This window comes from Ambystoma mexicanum, chromosome 2q (assembly GCF_040938575.1).
Source record: "Ambystoma mexicanum isolate Mex_15411 chromosome 2q, UKY_AmexF1_1, whole genome shotgun sequence".
Lineage (NCBI taxonomy): Eukaryota > Metazoa > Chordata > Amphibia > Caudata > Ambystomatidae > Ambystoma > Ambystoma mexicanum.
This window is the reverse complement of record NC_090924.1, coordinates 739,176,892-739,200,045: the sequence shown is the minus strand read 5'-3', so window position 1 is coordinate 739,200,045 and position 23,154 is coordinate 739,176,892. Positions and strand designations below refer to the sequence as shown.

Below are 23,154 nucleotides of genomic sequence, written 5' to 3'. Positions count from 1 at the left end.
GCTTCTTACCCAAATCCAATGAATTGCATACTTCCAATAATGGTATGATAAAGGATGTGACATTAACTTATTAAAAACTTTTTAATTGCCATAATGCTAATATTCTAATGGATTGTGTCCTCCCACAGATTCCTCACCTTTGATATAATCGTGCCCTGCTTTGCAGTCTCGGAAAATGTTTCAACAGCAGGTGGCGGCGTGCAGTATAGTCGTCGATGTCCCTCAGTGGTTACCATTCCCACGTCCGATCGTGACGTTGATGATGGTATAAATAGCATGTACTGCGCCCCTTGCCTCAGTTCAGTTTTTCCTAATGCACAGCATGCTCTCGTAATGGTTAGACTCTCCTCACCAATTCTCTTCGACTAACGTTGATAATTCTTTCTGTGTTTTATCACAATGTCTATGCCGAAAACAGGCTTTAAGAGATGTGCAGACTGTGACTCGAAGATGTCGATCACTGATCACACAGGATTTGTCTCTGATGCCGTGGCGGATAACAGAAAATCATCTAATGCGGCTCCTGCACATCGACGAGTAAGACCTTGAAGGAGAGAAGGTCGAAGCTCGATCTCTGTCGGTTGGTTTCTAAATCTGTTTTCCACACCTTCGAAAAGGAAATCTTCTGAGGTAGGAGTTCCACCAGAGACAAGTCTCCAAAAAAGCCCTAAAACGCTCTAAACGTTTGAAGGGATCAAGATCCAGGAGTGATTCCCATCACTCTTCTCCTTTGTCATTTAAGAAGACTAAGAAAGCATGCCATCATTTATCGTCTTCAGATTCCTCGCCCGACAGACGTAAGGTATGTTTTTCACTAAAAGACTGCCTCGGAGGCCGAATAGGAACATTTCTGTGAGAAAATGATGGAAGTATTCCCCCATGCAATAACTTCTGGTCCCTCAAGACCAGTAGGGTTTCAAGTAAGGCTTTCACCCGTCCACCCAGAAATCAGTCTGAATACCTCAAAGATGTAGTCTTGAGTGGCATCGACCGCTGAGATACCATTGAAGCCAAAAGCTTCTGCACCTTCCTCCTCGGAGCCAAGTTTCAAACCCCAATCTAAGACTGATTTCTTTAAATCCTTTGGGCCCATCTTCAAAGAAGATGAGTAGGAAGACTACGTCATTCCCGATGGGTATGAAAGTTTTGGAACTCCCTAATGTTCCAGAAGAATTGATTTTGGATCACTCTTGTCTAGAAGACGTAGCTTCATGTTTAAAGAAGGCCAGTGGTCTAGATACCTCCTGGGAGGTTGAATTTGACATACCAGATGTCTACTCTCACCCAAATGCAGTCTATAGGACAGTCATGAACATGGTGATTGAATATTTGGGGTGGGGGTGTCCTGCAAAGGACATTACCCAAGATGATCTGACAGACATCTTAGACAGAGGTCCTACTAAGGATCCTGTGCTGCCCTTCCATGCAGCACTAACAAATTGCATTTTGGAAACATGACAAAAACCAGACACTACTCCGGCTGTAAATAGAGATTTGGTAAATAAGTGTAGACCTTCTTCTGTGGATCCTGATTTCCTCTCTAGCCTTAACACCAGAGAGCTTGGTTCTACGAGTGGCAACCTCAATTTCAAAGGCTGCAGCATATGGACCATCCCTCCGGATAAGGACGATAAAAAAAGATGCCCTTTCACAAAGAGGATTTTCCGTTTGAAGCATGGTTTTAAAAGCCATTAATGATTCTTGTGCACTAGCAAAATATACATATGGATTGTGGAATGTAGTTGCCCAAGCCGCAGACAACATCGCTGAAGCTGAGATTGGTTTAATAACCTCATTAATGATGATAAAGAGGCTGCCCGCCTAAGGATGAGGTCCCTCCAGTGGGCCCTCAGATTCCAATGGTTGCAGTTCTCAGACAGGATGACAGACCTTCTTCAAGTCCTGAGCAGGGTCACACAGGATCTCCTGTGATGGGCCTGCAAGGAGTACATGATGATAGGTGAAATGTTTTAGAAGCCTTGACCAGAGATAACTGTAGTCACGGATGCTTTCCTCACGGGATGGGATGCTCACATGAGCAATCTGCCAACGAGCAGACTTTGGTCTCTGGCAAAATCAAGACTTCACTTAAACCTTTTTAGAGCTGAGGGTGATGGGACTGAAGCCGATAGCCTTCTTTTTCTTCCATCCAGGGAAATAATGTCCTGACGATGACTGACAATATGCTGGCCATGCATTACCTCAACAAGAAAGGAGGTGTAGGGGTCCCACCACTGTGTAGTGTGGCAAGGCAGCTCTGATTTTGGGCTCTACAAAATGGAATCTCTCAGCTGTTCAACTAGCCTGGGAAGGGAGTTGGGTCAGGAAGTCCTTTTAGAGATCTTCATACTTTGGGGAACCCCTCAAGTTGGTCTGTTCTTAGCCAGTATCAACATGAAGTGCAATCTCTTCAGTTCCAGGGAATATCCTCGGAGAGGAGCTCTGGGGACACATCCATAGTGGACTAGGAATTTCCACTCCTGTACGTATTCCCATCAAACCCAGTCATCCCGGGGTTGAGTAAGTTCATGAAATCCATGATCATGATTGCCCTGGATTGGGCCATGAGGACGTGGGACTCGACTTTCTAGACATGTCCATCTGCCCTGCATTCTCTCTTCCTCAGAGAGTGGATCTACTCTCCCAGGAAAGGCCATCTTCTTAACCCAGGAATTGGAACACTTAATCTTCTCTTCTGAAAGGCTAAAATACAAAGATTAGGACCTCCCAGAAGATGTTATGGAGGTGTTGCTTTTGGCTAAAAGACCACCAACAAAAGCCCTATACCACTGCTGTTGCAAGAAGTTTTGGAGCTGGTGTGGAGCTAAAGATATAGATCTTTTCTCTTGCAATACGTCTGCATTTCTGTCTTGTTTTTACTGCACCTGGGTCCTGTCGAGTCTACAGGTGGCTACCATTAAGAGATACTTGGCAGAGTGCATCCTTTAGCCTACCCCCGTCCCCTCTCCCAGCCCCTAATCCCCCACTCCTAGACAATTTAATAATCCACCGCCTCTCTTGCGTTCACCCACTCATCCTTGCACATCTGGGGGAATCCTAAGCCTCCTGAACAAGTGACATTTCCAATTAGTCTATGTTAACCTCTGAGTTAGGAAAGTCATGGCTTTGTTCTGTGTAAATTGACAAGAGGGGTCCTGGGAGTCTCTCTGCCAGACATTAGTCCTGGTTACGAGTGACTTACCCAGAGTCTTTAGCTCACTATCTTTCACAGAGAAGAAATATCCCAAACATATCAGTCTTTGTCCTGCCCTGGGGCAGTCCAGCACCGAAATGCTAGGCAATTCTCCTCTGAACAAGAGTACCAACAGCATCCCCAGACACGTGTTTCGGTCTGGTTGGACCTCATCAGTAGGGAGGAGCTGTGCCTCTCTAAGAATAGTGAGCAAGGGGTCCACGTCTGGATTCCCCTAGTAACTTAGGGTGAGACCCAAAGTTACTTGAATATGCAAATTGACAAGAGGGGTCCTGGGAGTCTCTCTGCCAGACATTAGTCCTGGTTACGAGTGACTTACCCAGAGTCTTTAGGTCACTATCTTTCACAGAGAAGAAATATCCCAAACATATCAGTCTTTGTCCTGCCCTGGGGCAGTCCAGCACCGAAATGCTAGGCAATTCTCCTCTGAACAAGAGTACCAACAGCATCCCCAGACACGTGTTTCGGTCTGGTTGGACCTCATCAGTAGGGAGGAGCTGTGCCTCTCTAAGTTCAGAGGAGAATTGCCTAGCATTTCGGTGCTGGACTGCCCCAGGGCAGGACAAAGACTGATATGTTTGGGATATTTCTTCTCTGTGAAAGATAGTGAGCTAAAGACTCTGGGTAAGTCTCTCGTAACCAGGACTAATGTCTGGCAGAGGGACTCCCAGGACTCCCCTTGTTAATTTGTTCTGTGTAAGGCAGGTATCCCCACATCTATTGAATGTATTTTTCACTGAAAACCAACCATTCCATTTCGACAGACCCAGCGTCTCTGTGAATGGCGGCTGTTAAACGTTCCATCCGGTATAAGTTCTGGGCCGTGATGACCCATTTGTTCTTTACCAGGGGAAGCTCTTTTTTCCAGTAGGTTGCCAAACATGCCCTTCCAGCAAGTAGCAAACTGTGACTCTTTTTAGGCAACCTAATGTATTTTCCTTCCTATTCTTGTAGGCCAAATAGTATCAGCATCTGTGTTTGCCCCTCGTGATCCGGTCTAGGTATTTAATCCAACTAAGGACTTCGTCCCAGTAGGACTGGACCACCTTACATCCCCACCACATCTGCCAGTATTCGTCTCTCGCTCAACACTCATGCCAACATATGGGGCTCGCTCCTTGATACTTCTTGGAAAGCCTGACCGGGTCGTACTGCCACCTATGTCAGAGTTTGATACCATGTAGTTTGTACTGACAAAATAAAAAAATATAGGGCGCCTGGCGGAGTCCTGATTTACCCAGGTGGGTACATGTACAAGAAGAAAATAAAAAGGATGAAAAGATCCTACAAGCCATAAAGTTGATCTGTGTGTGTATGTTTATTTTACAATGACGCAGAGCATTTTGTGGTGATTTTACAATTTACTTTTACAAATTACTAGTGGTGGAACCACGTCACTCCACTTACCTCCATGGATACTTCATGGCCAACCGGAACTATTCGCCGAGTTCCACACAGAACACGTCTTCACTCTATGGGCACGTATGGACTACTACCACGGCAAATAGGGGGTACAGACCCCTGGCAGGATTCCCTCACCACTACCGAATCCACCACTAATAGACCTCTTTGAGGATCATATGGTCATGATCCTCCCTTGTTTTCCTCTCAGATTTGGGACTCGCCCTGGCCCATTCTGGTCTGCGGGACCCTGAGAGACGTCGGCCTTCAGGACACTTCGGCCTACTCTTAAAGTGCAACTTCGCACTAGCAATCCAGCAATTATATGAGGATTGTCCACAGCATCCTACTGCTATCGCAGCAGCAGGTAAGCTGTTTTTTGATACACCACGTGATGTATCACCACGGCACCACTCGGCCAGTATTGAATACTATTATGAACCAGTCAATTATTCTCTGAGATCCTGACAGCTTCTTTTAAACCTACAGATTCTATGGACAGCACCACTATTGGTGTCCCTCCTGACGAAGGCCAGCATATAGACAGGCTTCAATCAAGCCCTATTTTGGCCGAAACACACCTGTGTCGATCCCCGTGACACAACTTGTTCCATCCCCCTCTCGTGTATGTTTTGTAAAGACTGTTGTGTACACTCTGTGTGAACAAATCCTGGGACCATCTTAAGTCTCAGGCGCACTTCCCTTGCATAGTAGGTTTTTTCTACCTCATCTGTCTTTGGAATGTGCCTCCTTGTGGAGTTTTGACCTCAACACCTCTGAGGTCGACACTTACCCGTGTTACCATCATTCACAATCACTCTTGTCCGTTTGTTTTCTCAAAACTTTCGTGCTCATCGAAAGTACTGTAAAGTAAATTGTAAAATCAACACAAAATGCTCTGTCATTGTAAAATAAACATACACACACAGAACAACTTTATGGCTTGTAGGATCTTTTCATCCTGATTATTTTCTTCTTGTACGTGTTTGTACTGACAGGAAATGGATGTCTGGGAGGCCTCCTGGCACTTCTTCTGCCATGAGCACCACACACCGTGGGTAATAATAAGCAGCGCTCAGATACCTGAGGGTTCGTAGCGCTATATAAATGCGAAATTATTATTATTATTATTTGTTTGTGGGGAAAGCTCCCTCCGCATATCCCCCTTCCCAGCGTTGTTTCAGCTTGTCTGAGGACCCCCTTTTCGTCTCCACTAGGGCCCTGTATAATGCACCAATGAATCTCCTGGAACCAGACCCGGTATCCAAGATCCTCTCGAAGGATGTAAGTTCCTTCTGTAATTTCTCCTTCCAGGCCTCCCTCGTCATAACCCCTTCAATTGTAGGTATAAGAAGATGGAGAGCGAGACAAGCCCCAATGCCTCTTCCAACTCCTGCATACTAATGAAGTTGCCATCTCTCCATAATTGTCCTGCCCTTTCCAAACCTGCTTCATACCAAGTTTGTAACCTAGCTGGATTTGGGATTGAGTCCCTGATCCCTGGGTCCCAAAGATGACCCAGCGGGGATGGCCAAGTTGTAACGCCAACTGATCCCACTCCCTGATGCCAAATACTCCAAATGGTGCCCAGAATGGGGTGCCCCCTTATTCTATGTAGTAATTCCGACCTGGGCACCCATAGCCATTCACCGGCCCTCGCTAGCCTCAAGTGGTGGTTGTCAAGGCTCACCCATTGTAGGTCTTCCCGCCATCTGAGGTGAGGGATAAGGACCCTAAGCTAAGTGGCTTTATAATACATATGTATGTCCAGGAGTCCCAGCCCCCCACTGCCCTTTGGGAGGCTCAATGTTATGTTCGAGACCCTGGTTTTCTTCCCCTACCACAGGAACCGTGAGAGAGCACCCTAGGTTGGTTTGAAGTAGTAGTTGGGTATTTGTATGGGGAGAATCTTGGGAAGCGCAACCATTTTAATCGAGTTAAGTCACTCCATCCATGAGAAGGTCACCTTGTTCCATTTCCCTAGATCTTTCTCCACTGCAGCCATCAAGGGGGGGACATTTGCCTCATATAAGCCCTCCAATTCTCTTGTGACTTTAATGCCCAAGTTGCGCAATGTTCTCAGGCTAACCTTCATGCCCAGAAATGAGAACCGCCCCTCCTCTCAGTATTTGCTTTTGTCTAATGGGAAGAGGACTGATTTGCCTGTGTTTATTTTGAACCCCGCCATTCGACCAAATTCATCAATGACCCCTACTGTGGCCGGGACCAAGGTCAGTGGGTTCACTGCATGGAATAACAGGTCATCTGCGTACAAGCCCAGCTAATGTTTTCCCACCAACACTAATCCCCTCCACCCGCTGGTACCATCTCAGTCTGTGAGTAAGGGGTTCCAGTGAAAGCACAAAAAGAGCCAGGGAAAGTGGGCAACCCTGTCTTGTCCCCCTTCCCAGGCTGAATGACTTAGAGTATCCCCCATTAACCGAGACACAAGCCGTCTGGGAGGAGTAAATTGCCATAATGCCCCAGAGAAGTCTCTTGCCCAGCCCTATCTTAATGAGCACCATGTCTAGGAAATCCCATTCCACCCTATCGAAAACCGCCTCCGCATCTACCGAGAGAAGAGTGGGGTCCCCCTACATCCCTTGGGCCTCATTTATCAGATGCAATGTCATTCTCATGGTGTTCGCTCCCTGGCATCCCCCTACAATACCCACTGGGTCAGAGTGAACCATTTTTTCAATAATTGAACCCCCAATCTTGCTGCCAGGACCCTAGAACAGATTTTGTTGTTTAGAAGTGAGATTGGGTGATAGGAGCCACAGGATCTACGGTCCCTACCTTCCTTGGGTATCACCGTAATGAGGGCCTGGACAAAGGAGTCGGGTGCTCTCCCCGTCTCCATAATATCATTGAAGAGTAGCGTCAAGGAGGGACGCAGGATCGCCAAGAAGGCCTTGTAGAAACCCGGGGTGAAACCGGCATCAGTCGGAGAAGCACTATAGCGTTTCTGAATTTCCTCCCCTGTGATTGGGGCATCCGTGGCCTCCGTCTCTGTCCCCTGAAGAGAAGGGAGGTGGGACCCCTTAATATATTCCTCAATATCCCCCATGGGAGCCTTCCCCTCACTTTTATATAGAACCTCATAGAACAAGGCAAAAGTCTCCTGAATCCCTTCTGCCGTGTCCCCTTCTCCAACCTTCCCTCTGCATCCGTGACCCATGTCTCTGCCTGTTGTCCCTGCAGTCTCGCTGCCAGAAGATCATCAGCCTCATCTCCTTTCTCATAAAATTTCTGTTTAAGGAACTGTGGGTTACAAACTATTTTCCCTCATCCAGAATTTTAACTCCTCTCTCAGACCCCTAGCTTCCAGAATACGGCTCTCCATGTCTCCGGGTGCCGACTGAGCGAGCCTTTCCAGGGCTCCGTTTTTTCCCTTAGGCCTTTTTCTATGAGCTTTCATTCCATTTCTTATGGGCCCCCTCCCCAATCAAAAGGCCCCTCCAAGTGGCCTTAGCAGCATCCCATACCATGCCCTTCCTCACCGCCCCTGTGGCATTAATGGTAAAAAAAAGTCCCTAATTCTGTTCTCCATTTCTTCTTTAAACACCAGCTCAATCCACAAAGAATCGTTACATCTCCACTTGTAGTTTCTGGGTTACAATCCCTCCCAATTATTGTCTACAGAGACCATGTCGTGGTCTGACCACGAGATTGGGTGAATTTGAGTCCCTTGCCACTTAACATAGATCCCTTGAAACCCCTCACCTCTGGGTGTAAGTGCTGCCAAATGTTCCTCAGACCATAGAGCTCCATGGCCGTATTGAACTCTGTGTCTCCCTGTTTCTGAGGTTCCCCCTCTCCTTTGCGCCTGGCCTGCCTATCCAGATTAACTTCCATCCAGACATTGAAGTCTCCACCCAGTATAAGATGTCCCTGTGCCTCTACCATTATTTTCTCTAAGGTTCTTTGCAGGAATCTCTTATGGCCCTGGTTCGGGGCACATATTGTTGCAAAGGTAACCCTTATTTTCTTGATCAAGCCTGAGATCAGCAGGGCCCTACCCTCTGGGTCAGACTATTTCTGTGTTACCTCCAGCTGAAGCTCTTTCCATACCAAAATCCCAACTCCTGACTTTCTGGAAATTCCTGACCCCCAGTATTCACCCCCTATAGGGCCACAGGGGATCTTCTGCTCATCGCCCCTCTGATATCTGTTTTCCTGTAGCAATCGGAGACCTATCCCTGATCTCTTAAACACTCTGGCGAACAGAGACCTCTTTGTGGGGGAGTTCAGGCGCTTAACATTCAGTGTACATACACAGACTGTCACACTTATCAGTACCACCTATCGCAGCCATGTTTGGTTTGGTTTATTATTTGTAATGCGCCGGAATACCCTAGGGTAACAGGGCGCAGCAGATACAAGAATTTGCGAAACTTAGTTACAGACAGTAAAATATATACATGGCATATACACAGTAGTAATGTAGGAGAGCAAACAATATATACATATATACAGTTAACAATTGTGTGTCTGGATAAGGAAGGAAAGGCGTCCTGGCTCAGGATGTTTAGATAGCGGCTGTCTTCAGCCAGGACATCATCTTGGAGCTGAAGTTTTGGTAAGGTAAGTCCATTCTAAGAGTGGGTGGTAGGGAGTTCCACAGTTTCGCCGCTTTCAATGGGAAGCTGTTACCTCCTATGGTAGAGCGTTTGTAATTGGGGACGGAGAGGCAGTCTCTGTAATGTAACCTTGTCGGTCTAGATGATGTCAGTCTGTGAAATCTGTCGATCAGGTAGATGGGGGCCACGTTATTAAGGGACTTGTGGGTAAGTGAAGCAGTTTTAACGGAGATTTTGCCTTTGATAGGGGTCCAGTTGTTCTGCTGGCTGTGTGCTGTGATGTGGTCTCTTCTGGAGGTGCCCAGGGCCGCTCTGTGTGCATTATTCTGGAGGGTTTGAAGCTTGCTAGTAATGGCTTTGGAGGATCCCAGATAAAGCGCGTTACAGTAGTCTAAGCGGGATAGTATGAGGGCTCTGGCCAAAGTCAGGCAACTCGTGACGGATAGGAAAGGTTTGGCTGTGCGCATCAATTTGCACGTGTAAGCCGTGGAGGAGGCTAGTGAGTTCACTTGTCTATTAAAGGAGAAGTTGGAGTCCAGGTAGAAGCCCAGTGTTTTAACTTTGTGTCCCACTCTGATGGTGTTACCATCAATCATGAAGGATGAGTAGGCTGGGCTCAATTTCTTTAGGCTGGCCGTAGTACCCAAGGTGACGAGTTCAGTTTTATCATCATTCAGGCATAGACCGTGGGTGGCCATCCATGCCTGGATGAAGATGTAAACCCTATTCACCAAGGCCAAATCCTTTCCATAATCTCCAGAAAGCGGAAGGAGGATCTGAGTATCATCTGCATAGTTAGTGTAGGTGATACCGAGATGATCCAGATCATCGAAAAGGGGCTTGATAAATATGTTATACAGTGTAGGGGAGACACAGGAGCCCTGAGGTACGCCACAGGTGATGGGTATAGGGTCTGCAACATCTATAGGTGAGAAAACCCTCATGGTTCTGCCATCGAGGAAAGATCTAATCCATGTAATGGCCTTGGGGGAGAAATGGGCAGCCGTGTGTAGGTGAGTGCAGAGGACCGAATGGTTGACCAGGTCAAATGCTGCAGAGAGGTCGAGGAGGAGGAGTAATGCTGCTTGGCCATTGTCTCTGAGCAACTCAATCTGTGTTTTAAGGTCGATGAGAGCTGTCTCAGTCCCATGTTGGGGTCGGAAGCCTGATTGTCTGGCTCCTAGCAAGTGGTGTTCTTCCAAGTGCTTCTGTATTTGAACATAGGCTACCTTGTCCAGGATTTTCAGGAGGAACGGTACCGTTGTTATGGGTCTGTAATTTGTGGGGGTAGCTGGGTCAAGGGTAGGTTTTTTTAAGTAAAGGTAGAACCCAGGATTTTTTTAGGTTGGTTGGGATGGACCCAGTGGAGAAGGAGGCATTGATTAGCTGGGGAGAGGTCACGGGCAGCGTCTTTTATAAGCTGTGCTGGACATAGGTCTCCCTGGCAGTTAGAGGGCTTCAGTGATCAGATGATTTTTTCAACTTCAAGGATGGGCACTTTTGTAAAGTTGAAGCGGGTATGTTCACTAGTAGTCTGCTTCTCAGGTAGCTTGGACATGTCAGGGTTATTCAGAGATGCTTTTTTGCAGGATATTTTATTTTGTAACGTGGCGATTTTGTTGGCTAAGGCTTTTTGGATGTCGGTGCACCAGTTCTTATTTTTAATACAGGTGTCTGGTGGTGCTATGGGGGTTTCCACTTCTTTCAGAATAGAGAATAATTCCTTCATATTTGAACTGGCTTGGGAGATACGGGAGTCAAAGGATGTAAGTTTGGCCAAGATGATTTCTTTTTTATACATGGCCGCTAGTTTGGTGAATTTGATTTTGTTGGCTGCTGATGGGTCTCTTTTCCAGATAGTTTCACAATTTCTTTTTGTCTGTCTTAAGCTTTTGAGGAATGGTGTATACCAGTTGTTCAAGTGTGTTTTGGGCTTGCTTGGCCTGACTTTGAGAGGGGCGATTAATTCCAAGGAAGTGGATATAATTTTATTATATTCCTCAACTAGGCTCTCAGGATCCAGGTTGTCAGGGAGTGAGTTTAGTGTAGGGAGTAGGTTGGGGATAAGTCTCTCGACCGTGATGCTCTTTTTGTTTCTCGTGAGAGTGGGTGGGGCCCTACTGGACTGCATAGGAGGGGGTCTAGTGGTGGACAGTAGGAATGATACAAGGTGGTGGTCGGTGAAGGCTAGAGGTGAGATGTCAGTAATGTTAGCTAAACAATTATAGTCAGCCACCCAGTCAAGTATTCTTCCCTTGTCATGGGTAGGTTGTAGGCTTCTTTGAATAAATCCTAATTCAGTCAGGGTGTCCAGGCCCACTAGGCACCATGTGCAAGTCCTGTGCCCAAAGTGAGTCTCCACAGAGAACGTAAGCCCCCCGAGCTCTAAAGGCTTGATTACACAGTTGAACATTACAAGATCCATCACATGTAACCTAACCCCCCCAAACCCCCTCCCCAACCACCCTCCCTCCTCCCCCACTTCGCTTGGTCCCTCCCAGTTACCATCACCAGGCAAGTCCGAGCCACCAAACAAGCCTGAAGCCCAGCCCTCATCTCTCTGCACCTCAATGTCTGGTGCCGCCACCCCAGCCCCCCAAACTCTAACAAGCACCGTACAAACCACACATTTTAAAACTATCTCAAACCTTTAGACCCTGAACCAAACTTTTCAGCACTTTGCAGTCTTTAAAGTAGAGTGTGCTCTCCCCTTCTCTCTGACATACCCCTAGGGATCACAGCTGCAGTGCAAAACTACATGACAGAAGACCCAAAGAACCAAACTATGTAGCAGTGAATGAACATTCATGCTGAGATTTTCTGCATTTTGTTGTGCCAGGTTTCCCTAGACCGTCCCTGTGTCATCTCCAAGAACATGATCAGAATGAATTGGGGTGGATCGGGGGGAGGCATTGAGCTTCATAAATTTCATGGAGCCCAAGATTTACCTCCTGTTTGCTCCCTTAATGCGCCATCCTCTATCTCCTCCGTTCTCCATCTGGGGTCCTGAGGCGACTTCTTCCACACCAAGTAGCTCTCACTTGACTCTATTTGTTTCCTCCTCCGTTGTGAGCCTGTACTTGTGCCCCTCAAGCTCGTAGGAGCTTGAAAAAGGGAATCCCCATCTGTAACGCACACCTTTTCTGCTCAACCACTGTCAGGGGGTAGGCTTAACCACCTCTTTGCGAGGGTGAGGGAGGACAAGTCCTGGAAGATAGTAATCCTCTCCATTCACAACAGCACCTGTCCCCTCTCCTTAGCCTTGGCTAGTATCTTGAGACTGCCTGGGCAATTATGGAGTGCCAGTTTGATCTCAGGACTCCAGACGGGCCACCAGCCCTATGTACCCTTTCAATTTTTGTTTCGTCAAGTGAGTCGTTATCGAAGAGGAGTTTCGTGATTTCATGAATTATTCTCTTGAGATCCCTTTCACTTTCTTCCCCCTTTTCTGGGACCCCAAAAAACCGAAGGTTCCTCCTTTAGTGATTCTCGAAATCGTCCATCTTTAGTACCATCTCTGCTTCCCTTCTCCTTATGTCGCCCATCCTTGCGTCCATTTTTGGTCTCCAGGGTATCCAGAGAGGATTGGTTGTGTTCCACCTCTTGCAGCCTCTCCTCCATTTTGTCGAGTCTAACATTGATCTTATCAACATTTTCCACCAAAATAACTTTTTTAATGTGAGCGATATTTGAATCTCTCCATTCCTGTCCTTTGAGTTTACTGACACGGAAGACTTTCTTTGTATTAGCCATCACTTTTGGTAGCAGGATGAGTGAGCTACAAGCTTTATCATCCAACACATCCTTCACAATATTCTGTAAGGAGAAGGTAGTTTTGAGGGTTCATCCCTCCTTCCTCCCAAAGGTAGTATCAAAATTTAATTTAACTCAATAAATTACATTGCCAGCTTTTTATCCACCTCCTCACCTTTCTAAGGATGGTGAGGTTACACAGGCTTTACCCGAAAAGGGCTCTTAGCTTAAACATTTCAAGAATGGCAAATGTCAGACAAGATGACCAACTATTTAACTACACTGGCCACAAATTAGGCCAAGCCATGACCAAACAAACTCTATCACGTTGGATCATTTTATAAATTTCTAAGAGCTCATTCCACCAGAGAAGCAGCAATGCCACGACTTGGTCCTCACTCCATACTTAGTAAAATCATTACTTTTTAGACACTCTGTCGGGCCAAGACACTTGCTTTGGAAGAGCGGTTCTGTACAATGTTATGGGCTAAATAATAGAAGTTACAAAAATCTACTCCATAGTGCCCCCAAACCACCCACCCCTCCTTGAGTTCCATCCTGGAACTTCACACTGCGCCTGCTTCCATGTCGTTTTATGCAAGCTGCGCTGCGTTCAATGACATCCTCACCCCCAATGTCACCCACCACATCATCCTTGGCAAGACATAAATTCGTTTTGCAGAATTGATTAGTCAAAAATGCTGAACAACAATATTTTGATTAACAGTCCAACCTAAATGATTAGCAATATTTGTATGAATATTTTAAATGGGGTGAGTTTATTGCAACAAGACATCGATGTATGTCTGTGTCTGTGTGTACATTTTTTTTTATTGTCAAGCTAGTAAGAACATTTTGCTAGCATTTGGCATAAAACCGCACAGTCGCAAGCAGCTGGTTGGTTTAAGACCCGGGAACATTTTTTTTCAAGGAAACTAGGGCTAAGATGTGTTTTGAGATGTGCTTCGTGTACATCTGCTCTTTTTCGGAGTTTTGTCTCAATTCATCAGCCACACCAACAGGACGTCTAGGTTTCATGCAAACAAATAATCCGACAGTCTTTTCTGAATTCAATTCTGCTGCAGAAGGGCCATACAGTGCAATAGAACAGGACATTATGCTAGCCCGTTGAAAGCAGAAACCTTATTCAGATTTGTACCAACAACTAGATACTAAACTATCTTGCTTATTGTATGTTTTCTTTTACAGAAGTATGGAAAGAAACTAGCTCAGAATAGGTTTCGGGACAGAGGACTGACTTTCTGTTTAGTCATATTGACATCCTGACGAGCACCTAGATTTTTTTTTTTTGTATAGAGTAGGGATTAGTAACACAGGCCTAGGGAAAGACTAGGGACCCGATTCATGGATTTTTTTGTTGTTGCACTGTTCAAAGTGAAATTGACTTTGCCCTGCCGACACAAACTCTGATTCATGGAACTGTGCAATGTGTATTTTTGCAGTGCAAAGTCATTTTGTACTGCAGAAATGACCACTCGCACCAGCTTTGCACTGCAAAAATACACTTTGCACAGTTCCATGAATCAGTGTTTGTGTCAGCAGTGCGAAGTCACTTTGAACCGTGCAACAAATTCCATGAATTGGGCCCAATGTCTTCTTTCTTTGAAAAGAGAATAAAACTTGCCTCCTTTTTCATCTCCAGATTCTGACTTGCCACAATGCTCATTTTGGTAGAACGATCCTTCAGAGTTTTCTAGTTTAGGAGGTGTGCTTGCGCTCCTCTGTTCTCCAGCTCATTGTACTGCTGTGGGAGTCTATAAAAGACGAGGAATCCGAAGGAGGAAGGAATCCATTAGAAAAACAAATTACTTACTCTTTGGTAATGTTCTTTCTGATGGATGTTCCACCCACAGATTTCTCATTGCCTTCTCAACCTACCCCACTTGTTGTATAGCTGATACTCCTTGGTTCAGCAGTCCATTGGCATTGGAGTGCTATGGGAAAAGGGTGCAACTAAGGCCACGGGGCGTGGTACCTCTATATATACAAGGCAAAAACCAAAGATCTCATAGTGGGATCCGCATCTAAAATAGCCACCCTCCACCCAGACTATTCCTCTATAAATATTGATGGCACCCTAATCCCAGTATCGAAGCAAGTGAAAACATTAGGCGTATACCTGGAAGCTAATCTCACTATGACCAAACACATTAACACCCTGTCTTCATCCACGGTTTATACCTCCAAGCTTATCGCTCTAAGTCGACAGTTTCTGACTCCCACCAATTGCCTCACCTTCGCCAGGGCTTTGGTATTATCTAAATTGGATTACTGCAATGTGCTACTGCTAGGAACCTCCATCTCCAACCTCACCGAATTGCAGCTCATGCAAAACAAAGTCTTAAGGGCGGCATCAGGTATAAAATAATTTAACCACATCACCAAGACTAGGAAGGATGCCCACTGGTTGCCCATCAAAGCCAGAATCATCTTTAAAACACTCTGCATCACGCACAAATGTCTTGCCAAAAAAGCCCCAATGTACCTCAACACTGCCCTACACAAAAAAGAAACCACGAGAGCACTGAGATCTAATGACAACCTACTCTTAGTATCTCCCGATACAAAACCACCAAAGCGGGTGGCAGCAGCTTCATTGTGCTAGCCCCGAAACACTGGAACACCCTTGCCCTCAACATCAAAAAAAGAGACCTCACTCCCTGGCTTCAAGAAGAGGCTAAAAACTTTGTTATTTAACCAATACTAGCAGAAGCGATCTGCTAATCCATATTAGCTGTGATCACCTAATGAAACTGTAAAAATGTAAATAATGCCCATGAATGTACATACTGTATGATGTTTGTTATCCTTTAACCTATGCACACTGTATAAATGCATGATCAATACCTAAGATGTCTGTAACCTCACTGTGACACCCCAGGGTTTGGGTGTGTAACAAATAAATAAAATAAAAAATAAATGTTCATTGAGGGGCGCGTAGGAGTGTGGGTGGAACCAACGTGAAGCTGTGCTGCATCGCTTGGTGGTGGAAATGTTTTTCCAAAGAGCAGCTGTGCTGGGAGATTGCTTTAAAAAAATTAAGAATCTGTGGAATGAAAATTACCGACAGGGAAGTAATTTCTTCTTAACTGGCAAATGCACATTTAGAGGCCTGTTTTTTCTTAGGATAAGGGTTGTAAAAAGGAAATGAGCACCAAACCCAGTGTGCATTATGTACTTAGTGATTCAAGTATACTATTCCTCTATCACAAATTGTTTTTTTCTTCTTTGGACACACAGCTGTCAGCAATAGCTGCGGTAGCTCAGCAAATGTGCACCTAACTAATCAGCGCTCACCCATTTAGACAGAGGCACAGAGTGAGACTAGAAAGAGACAGATACATAGTGAGACAGGGAGTGAGCAGTGGGACTGAGAGAAGAAGGGAGGCGGAAAAGTGCTCTAGACTAGATTGGTTATGATATTCCAGGTATAGCTACTTTATATATATATTTATATGAAGTCAATAAACATAATGTGAGGAATATCCAGACTAGATTATAATCCTCTTTGTGCCCAAGCAAATCTTTTCATTTTTTTCCATTTCCCTGACATTTTCTTGTGCAATCCCTAAATATATATTGATTTTGTTTCTTTATGCTGGAAAGGATAACATTTCTCAATGTTTCTATTCCATTTATTCTTTATGCTAATCTGGTGAATTAATGAAAATATACAAGGCTATTGAATGTGTGCATACACTGCTGGGTATATTCTCATTTCTACCTTGTGGTACTCAGAAATAGGTGAGCAATTTGCAAAGCTCTAAGACATTGTTGATGTGCCATAGGAATGTAAATACATATGTTATATGTGACTGGGGCTTGACACGGTCACATGACAATGGGGACCCCTACCGACCTGGGGTAGGCGGCCGGCCAGGGCGAGTGACGTAGCCGATCCTATCCCAGAGGCAGGGTGAGGGAATTGGAAGGTCCACTGTCCCTGAACCCCCTTCATGTGCCTTGATTGTTGACATGGGTATAACTGTCGATTCCCTCAATGCTGTGCACCCTCAAATCTGGCCCGAGTTCTTTGTCTTGTTGGCCTACGGCAACCATAATGTGTTGGAGTTACAGGAGAGTGCAGAGGGCCACAGAAGAATTCTGATCAACCACAGACTGACTCTGGCACTCTAGTGCCTGTAAAACGTAGAAGTTAACAGCAGAACTCACTGGTGCTCAGAACAAGGAAAACGCTGAAACACAGATAAGGAGCACCGAGACTGCTCAAAATGCTGCGCATGGGAAGGGGGCGGGGGCTAAGAGTGGTTTTTATACTCTTGCATTGTAATGACTCCACCCAGGGGAGAAGAGCAGGCAGATATTGGGGCTTGGAGTTCGTGGGGCCTGGATCCAGGAGGGAAGGATAGAAGCAGTAAATAACTGGTATTAAAGGCCACGAGATGCAAAACAGAGGCCAGAAGGTATAGAGGTGGGCCGAGAGAGCAAACAGAGGAGGGAAGGTGGAGCGCATTGCTGAAAAGTCTCTGGAGGGGTTGGAGAGAGGTGGGGTGTTGTCCTGCGAGAGACTGGTAGCCAATGGGAAGAGTGCTTCTGTAAGTGGGAGAGTGTATATGAGAGTGATTGCTGGTAGAGAAGAAGAGAAGGGGTTAGGGGAAGTAAGTGGTAGGGTGAGAGTGAGAAGGTGGAAGGCAAGAGAGTGTGGGGACGTGAGAGAGAGAGAGGTGGACAGTAGAGGGTGTAGTTGTAGAGAGGGTAAGGTTGGAGGTAGGAGATGGTAGTTGCTCGAGGAAGTTAGTACTAGAAATGGAGGAGGATTGTGCGAAGATTGCAGGGATGGATGAGGAATGAAGCGGAATGAGCGAAAGAAAAGGAGGTGGGGGAGTGAGAAGACAGGGATTAGGAGGAAATAAAAGGGGGGAAAGGCATATAAAACGGGTGAGAGTAAGAGGATAAGGGGAATACAGAGTAAGGAGACACAAGATCAGAGAGAAAGAGGCAGAGCATTTGAGGGAGTAGAAGCACCATTTTGAGCATCATTGCTAACCACTGGGTGTGAACACTAGAGCAGGGAGCCTTTAGGAAGACCTGGAAGGAAGTAAGATGGGTGAGTCCTCTGCCCTTATGCCCTTAAGGCTTCCCTTGATAGGTATGCTAAAACAGCAAGTTGGGCTTAGCGATCTCTAGAATTCACGCTAAGCTTGCGTGACAGGGAAGCCTGATTAAGGTTGACGGAGCCCCTGGGTGTCATGATCTCTGCTTCCAAAAGGTCAGGGTTTTCCCAACTCCCTTGGAAGCAGATCCATTACCCAGGTTCCGAGTGCCAACCAGTCCCAATTGGGACCTTTTGGACCCAGTCCTGGCGCCAGTGGCACCAGGCTCATAAATATGCCCAGTCCCAGCGCTGGAAGCGCCGGGCTCATAATGCTTGGGTGGACTTACCTGCAGCAGACCATGCTGCTTACTTACCTGCCAGTTGAGCCTCTGATCCTCTTCTGTTTGGAACTACTTTTCCTGTTGGGTGGGGCAGGAGACACTCGCTAGGTTCAGAACACTGGAACTCTTCTGGAAAGCAGGAACTCTTTTCTTACCTAGGCGTGGCTGTGGAAGGAGACACCTAAGCACTACAGGAGGCTATTTAAACCACACCCGATGGATGAATCTTGCTTTGCGTTATTCTGCATCCTCTGCAGCAGAACGCTCATCATGTCTTCTGCATCTGATCCTGGGCCTAAGGAAAAAGGCTTACCATCCTGAATCCAGTCTTCAGCAACACCTATAAAGACAAGAAAGAACAGGTTAGCATTACGGTCTTCAGTGACAGCGCTTCACTTACCTGGTCCATCGGCTGTCACCAACGCCTCGCGCTGCATTCCGGCATCTGAAAGACAAAGGCTTACCTACTCTTTGTGCGCTCCGGAGGTCTTCGCACTGCATTCCGGCATCTGAAAGACAAAAGCTTACCAACTCATCGCACGCTCCGGAGGCCTTCGGCGCTGCATCCCGCATCTGAAAGACAAAACAAGGTGCGTTTAAAGACATTGGGGAACTTTAATACTCACGTGCCATTACTCCTTTCCACATCTAACCCAGTGGGTATTCCGGCACCCTGCAGCCGCTCCGAACTTGTACCTGCAAAATAAAAAGACAGTTAGAGCGCATCGTGAAGCAGGCAACAAGCGCTTACTTACGTGCTTCCAGGCGCTTCTATTCATCACACGGGCTCCATCTTCAACTCACTTCAGCCCGTCATCCGCCATCGCCGGAACCCTGCAAAACAAGAGACATCATTACTAAAGACTTTTAAAGACATTAGAATTACTCGAAACTTACCGTTCGTGCAGTAAACGACGGACAGCAGTCCTCTGAAGTCAAGAGGCCTGCTCCCCTTATCCAGTGAAGAAACTGGTTACAGCACCCTGCCCCGAGGCAGATGGAGAGCACGGCGTTCACTTACCTAAGACATCTTACCCTTCGAGTCAGACATACAGTGCACAGAGGTCCAGCCCAGAGAGCCAGCCGTGTGTTACACCTCACCTTTGAAGATACGGTATACGCCCAGTCAAGACCGGCGCCTCTACGGGAATCAGGTGAGCGTTACACTGGGAGGTTGGGGGAACAGTCAGAGATATCCATTAGACAAAATCTGTCTGCAGCCTCATAGTCATTATTGAAGTCTGTAAGCCATCCATCTGACTCTTGGGATGCTTGAGGCCATCTTTGACACATATTTAATTTAAACAGTGAGATGAACATTATCCTGAATGTAACTAACTAATAAGCTTCACATCAGTATTCAATCAAATAATAATTTAATCATTTTATCTAGGAGAAGGCACCTGTTAAATTTCTTTATGAAATGTTAACTGTTAAGCTAAATGCTTTCCTAGGGTGAATTACAGTTATGTTGTACAATGTTGATGCAGATCCATTTGCCACCTTTTCCCTTATTGAGCCATTAGTCTCTATGACAAACTAAGAAAGAAAGTGTTAATAAAGGATTAAACTTCGGTTCCACTACTAAAGAGGTCTTTAAGCGACCTCTGACAGAGGATGATTGAAAATGTACGAGCTTGTTACAAGTCGGGTACCACAGGGGTCAAACCTAGAAGATAAAGCATGAAATTAACACTTCTGGTGCAAACATTGCTGACTACATAATGTTTGAGAAATGTGTAAGCATCACATAACATTTTCTGGAGCTCTGATTGGCTTATGTACAGATGACCACTTTTAACTCAACATTTCTTTGTAAGATTAGATTAAACACAACCTGAATATTACAGTCCTTGGCCAGTTTTACAAATAAAGTGACTATTGATTTCTCTGTTTCTGAAAATTATTCTGTGTTTTTCAGAAATCAGTGGCCTTAGGGAAGTGATTTGCACATAGGGAAATTCATTAAAATGTGTTGCTTTTTAGCTTTTCAAGACAACTGATAGATTTTCTTTTTTTTTTCGCCTGAAAGAGCGACGGAAAAAGGCTTCAGCATGGGAAAGGAACTTGGTATATCCTACCGTGATGATATTGCTACTGATGATGACGGTAAATATTTGTATGTTAATTTTGTGGTGTCAATTATGGATAAAATTACTAATTGTTTGTTTTCATCACATAGTAGCCAAATCTCTTTAAACAGTAAGAAATTAATCCATTCTACTTTCTTTCTTTGTAGTCCATTTCAGTTCTCTTGGTTTCTTGCAACATTCTTCGTCTACTGGTGGATGAGTCTGCAATGCCAAAAGGATCAAGGGTATGAAAATCATGAGGTCTATATTAACGTTCTTTATGCCAGCAAGGCTTCGTGTTCCATAGGTGTGCCACACCAATTGTCATGATAAGGCAAAGTGAAGAAACCCAAGTTCTTTGTTATGACCGGACTACTTAAAACCATCTGGAAACTTGGTTTTTCTCTAAGATATGTGCAAATGTCATAGGTCAAATTGCTACATCTTTACAGCAGTTGCCTCAAACTGGCAAATGGGTTTTATCATGCGTTCTCCAGGGTCTGCCATGGATTCGCATGCTCATCAATATTCCCTGTCGTCAGGCCGGGAATCCTCAGTAAAAGAAAAACAGTTTCACTTTAACTTACAAACTGTATTTCTCCTCTAAACCAGTCACTGTCCTCTGGGACATACTGCCCCCAGCCAGTGACAGTCCTCTCCCAAAGACCCTCCTCTGGCAGCCACCTTCAAGATTTGTTCCACACGTTTCAGTGTTGGGAGTCCTCGAGTTTTGCTCCGTGAGCTACTTCTACTTTTTTTCGTTGGAAAAAGTTTCTATTTTGTCAAAAGCCTGTGTGCTCTTCTCTCTATCTGCCGACAGCGAGGATCCGTTTGTCGGTCCATTTCAAGCACCCCTCAAGGGCGAGGATTGTCAAAGTTTCTTTGAAGTTTCCAGAAGGCCATCTGGCCTACTCCGCACCTCCGGACATGACGGAGAAGAAGGAAGGAATGTCCTTTTTCAGGCCCTGCACCAGATGCGGGTTATGGAATGTGTTTGAAGAGGACAGACACCTCCAGTGCCTCTACTGTCTTCAACCGCACCGCAAGGAAGGAGAGTGCCAGATCTGCCTCGGCTTCTCCAAGAAAAGGATGAAGGATCGACACAGTAGACTGGCGGCGTGGCTGAATGCCAATGCCTCTGCACCATGCCACGAGCAGGCTCATGCCTCACCCAGGACTGGCCGGTCTGAGGAGCAGGCTTCTAAGTCCTTTGTGGCCGCCCCATTCATGGGGGCCCACGACAAGGCCAAGCACCGCAAATCCAGTTCCATCGGGGTCACTGTGCAAGCAGGTCCCGCGAAGGGCAGGGCGCGATCAACATCACCATCTGCCTCAATCGCCAGCCAGCGATTGAGCTCCTCCTCAAAAAAGGAAATCGCCTTTGTGGGAGAAGCCTGAAAAGCCAAGGGCTGAGGAAAAGGAGGCTGACCTGCCCACGTAGGCCCAGGCGGCGCAGGAGAAATCGTCATCTACAATTGAGCTGGTGGCAGCTGCTCTCATGAAGGCGAAAGGGGCTGACCCTGTGAAGGTAACCCCTACTGCGCCCAAGGTGTCCCAGCTCCGACTCCTCCAGGGTCCAAAAGGGGGCTCGGGGCAGCGAAGCAGTCCCATGCCATGGAAGTTTTGTCCACGGACGATGAGTACCTGGAAGAGGACGATGGCGCCTACTGGTCCGATCACACCAGTTCCACCAATGAATGTCCAAAGATACATCCCATCGACCCTGCACACTTTAGTGTCTGAAATCCAGAAAAGGATGCCGCAGGGCCTGATCCCTATGGCCCCAGGATAAGCCTCCGGCAAAGACGAGGAAGTGTCATCCGATGCCCCCGTATCGGCCTCCACATCCGCGTCAGGTGCCCCCCACCTCTGGTGAACACGGGGATGGCCACTGCGATGACGGACGACAACGATATCGTCCAAACAGGCAGATCTCCGCAGCTGTGTGCATCCCCCCCGGATGAGGTGGGGTTGTTCCATTCCATGGTCGCCAAAGCTTCTGAACTTTTCCAGCTCACGCCTGAAGAGAGCAAGAAGGAGGGTGTCCTGTCCCAGAGGCGAAGGCCAAAAGGAAGACCATCATGGCGGTACCCCTGCTTGATGACGTGTGGGAGGAGGGCCTGGCTCTCTTGAAGATCCCCTGCACGGCCCCAGCCAAGCGGGATAGGCTGGAGAAAAAGTACAGGGTGCCGGAGTCCGCACCCAAGTTCCTAAGGTCGTCAAACCCTTTCTCGTCATCCTCAGTCCCTCCGGACAGTGAGGGAAGAAGTTAGACACCATGGGAAGGAAGGTTGTTTACAGCACGGCGTCGACCATAAAGCTGGCCAACACACTGGTGATTCTGGCAAGGTCCGGCAGGGAGCTGTGGTACAAGCTGGGCCCGATTCTGGAGTTCCTCCCCAACGACAAGAGGATGGAGGTGATTGCCCTCTTCCAGGAGGTAGAGGTGGCTTTGCACTATGCCGTCACAGTGGAGCTGGACATCACCGACAGATTTCCGGCAGATGGGGAACGCTTTCTGCCTGCATCCTCAAGGCTGGCTGAAGGCCACAAATTTCTGCCAGAAGGTCCAGGCGAGGGTACTGGACATGCCATTCGACTGAGAACCTTTTTGGGAATGTTGTTGACGAATCCCTGCAGGCCATCAAGGTGGATACAGAGACGGCCCGTGCCCTGGGCACGCTCCAGCAGCACTGCTCCTCCTTTCACCCCT

At 46.6% G+C, this 23,154-nt stretch overlaps 1 protein-coding gene across 4 annotated transcripts in view; it reads left to right on the top strand.

Moving 5' to 3' along the window:
* LMBR1 (limb development membrane protein 1) overlaps positions 1-23,154 on the top strand; it is a 1,168,513-nt gene that overhangs the window by 983,005 nt on the left and 162,354 nt on the right. For 3 of the 4 annotated variants that reach the window (XR_011303315.1, XM_069647967.1, XM_069647965.1), the window contains exons 11-12: positions 20,402-20,478; positions 20,609-20,686. Coding sequence is in view for 3 of the 4 variants with exons in the window: in XM_069647967.1 (XP_069504068.1) it covers positions 20,402-20,478; positions 20,609-20,686 (155 nt within the window). In the remaining variant the exon portion in view is untranslated. The remainder of the gene's footprint in view (positions 1-20,401; positions 20,479-20,608; positions 20,687-23,154) is intronic. The other variant, XM_069647966.1, reaches the window with a different exon arrangement.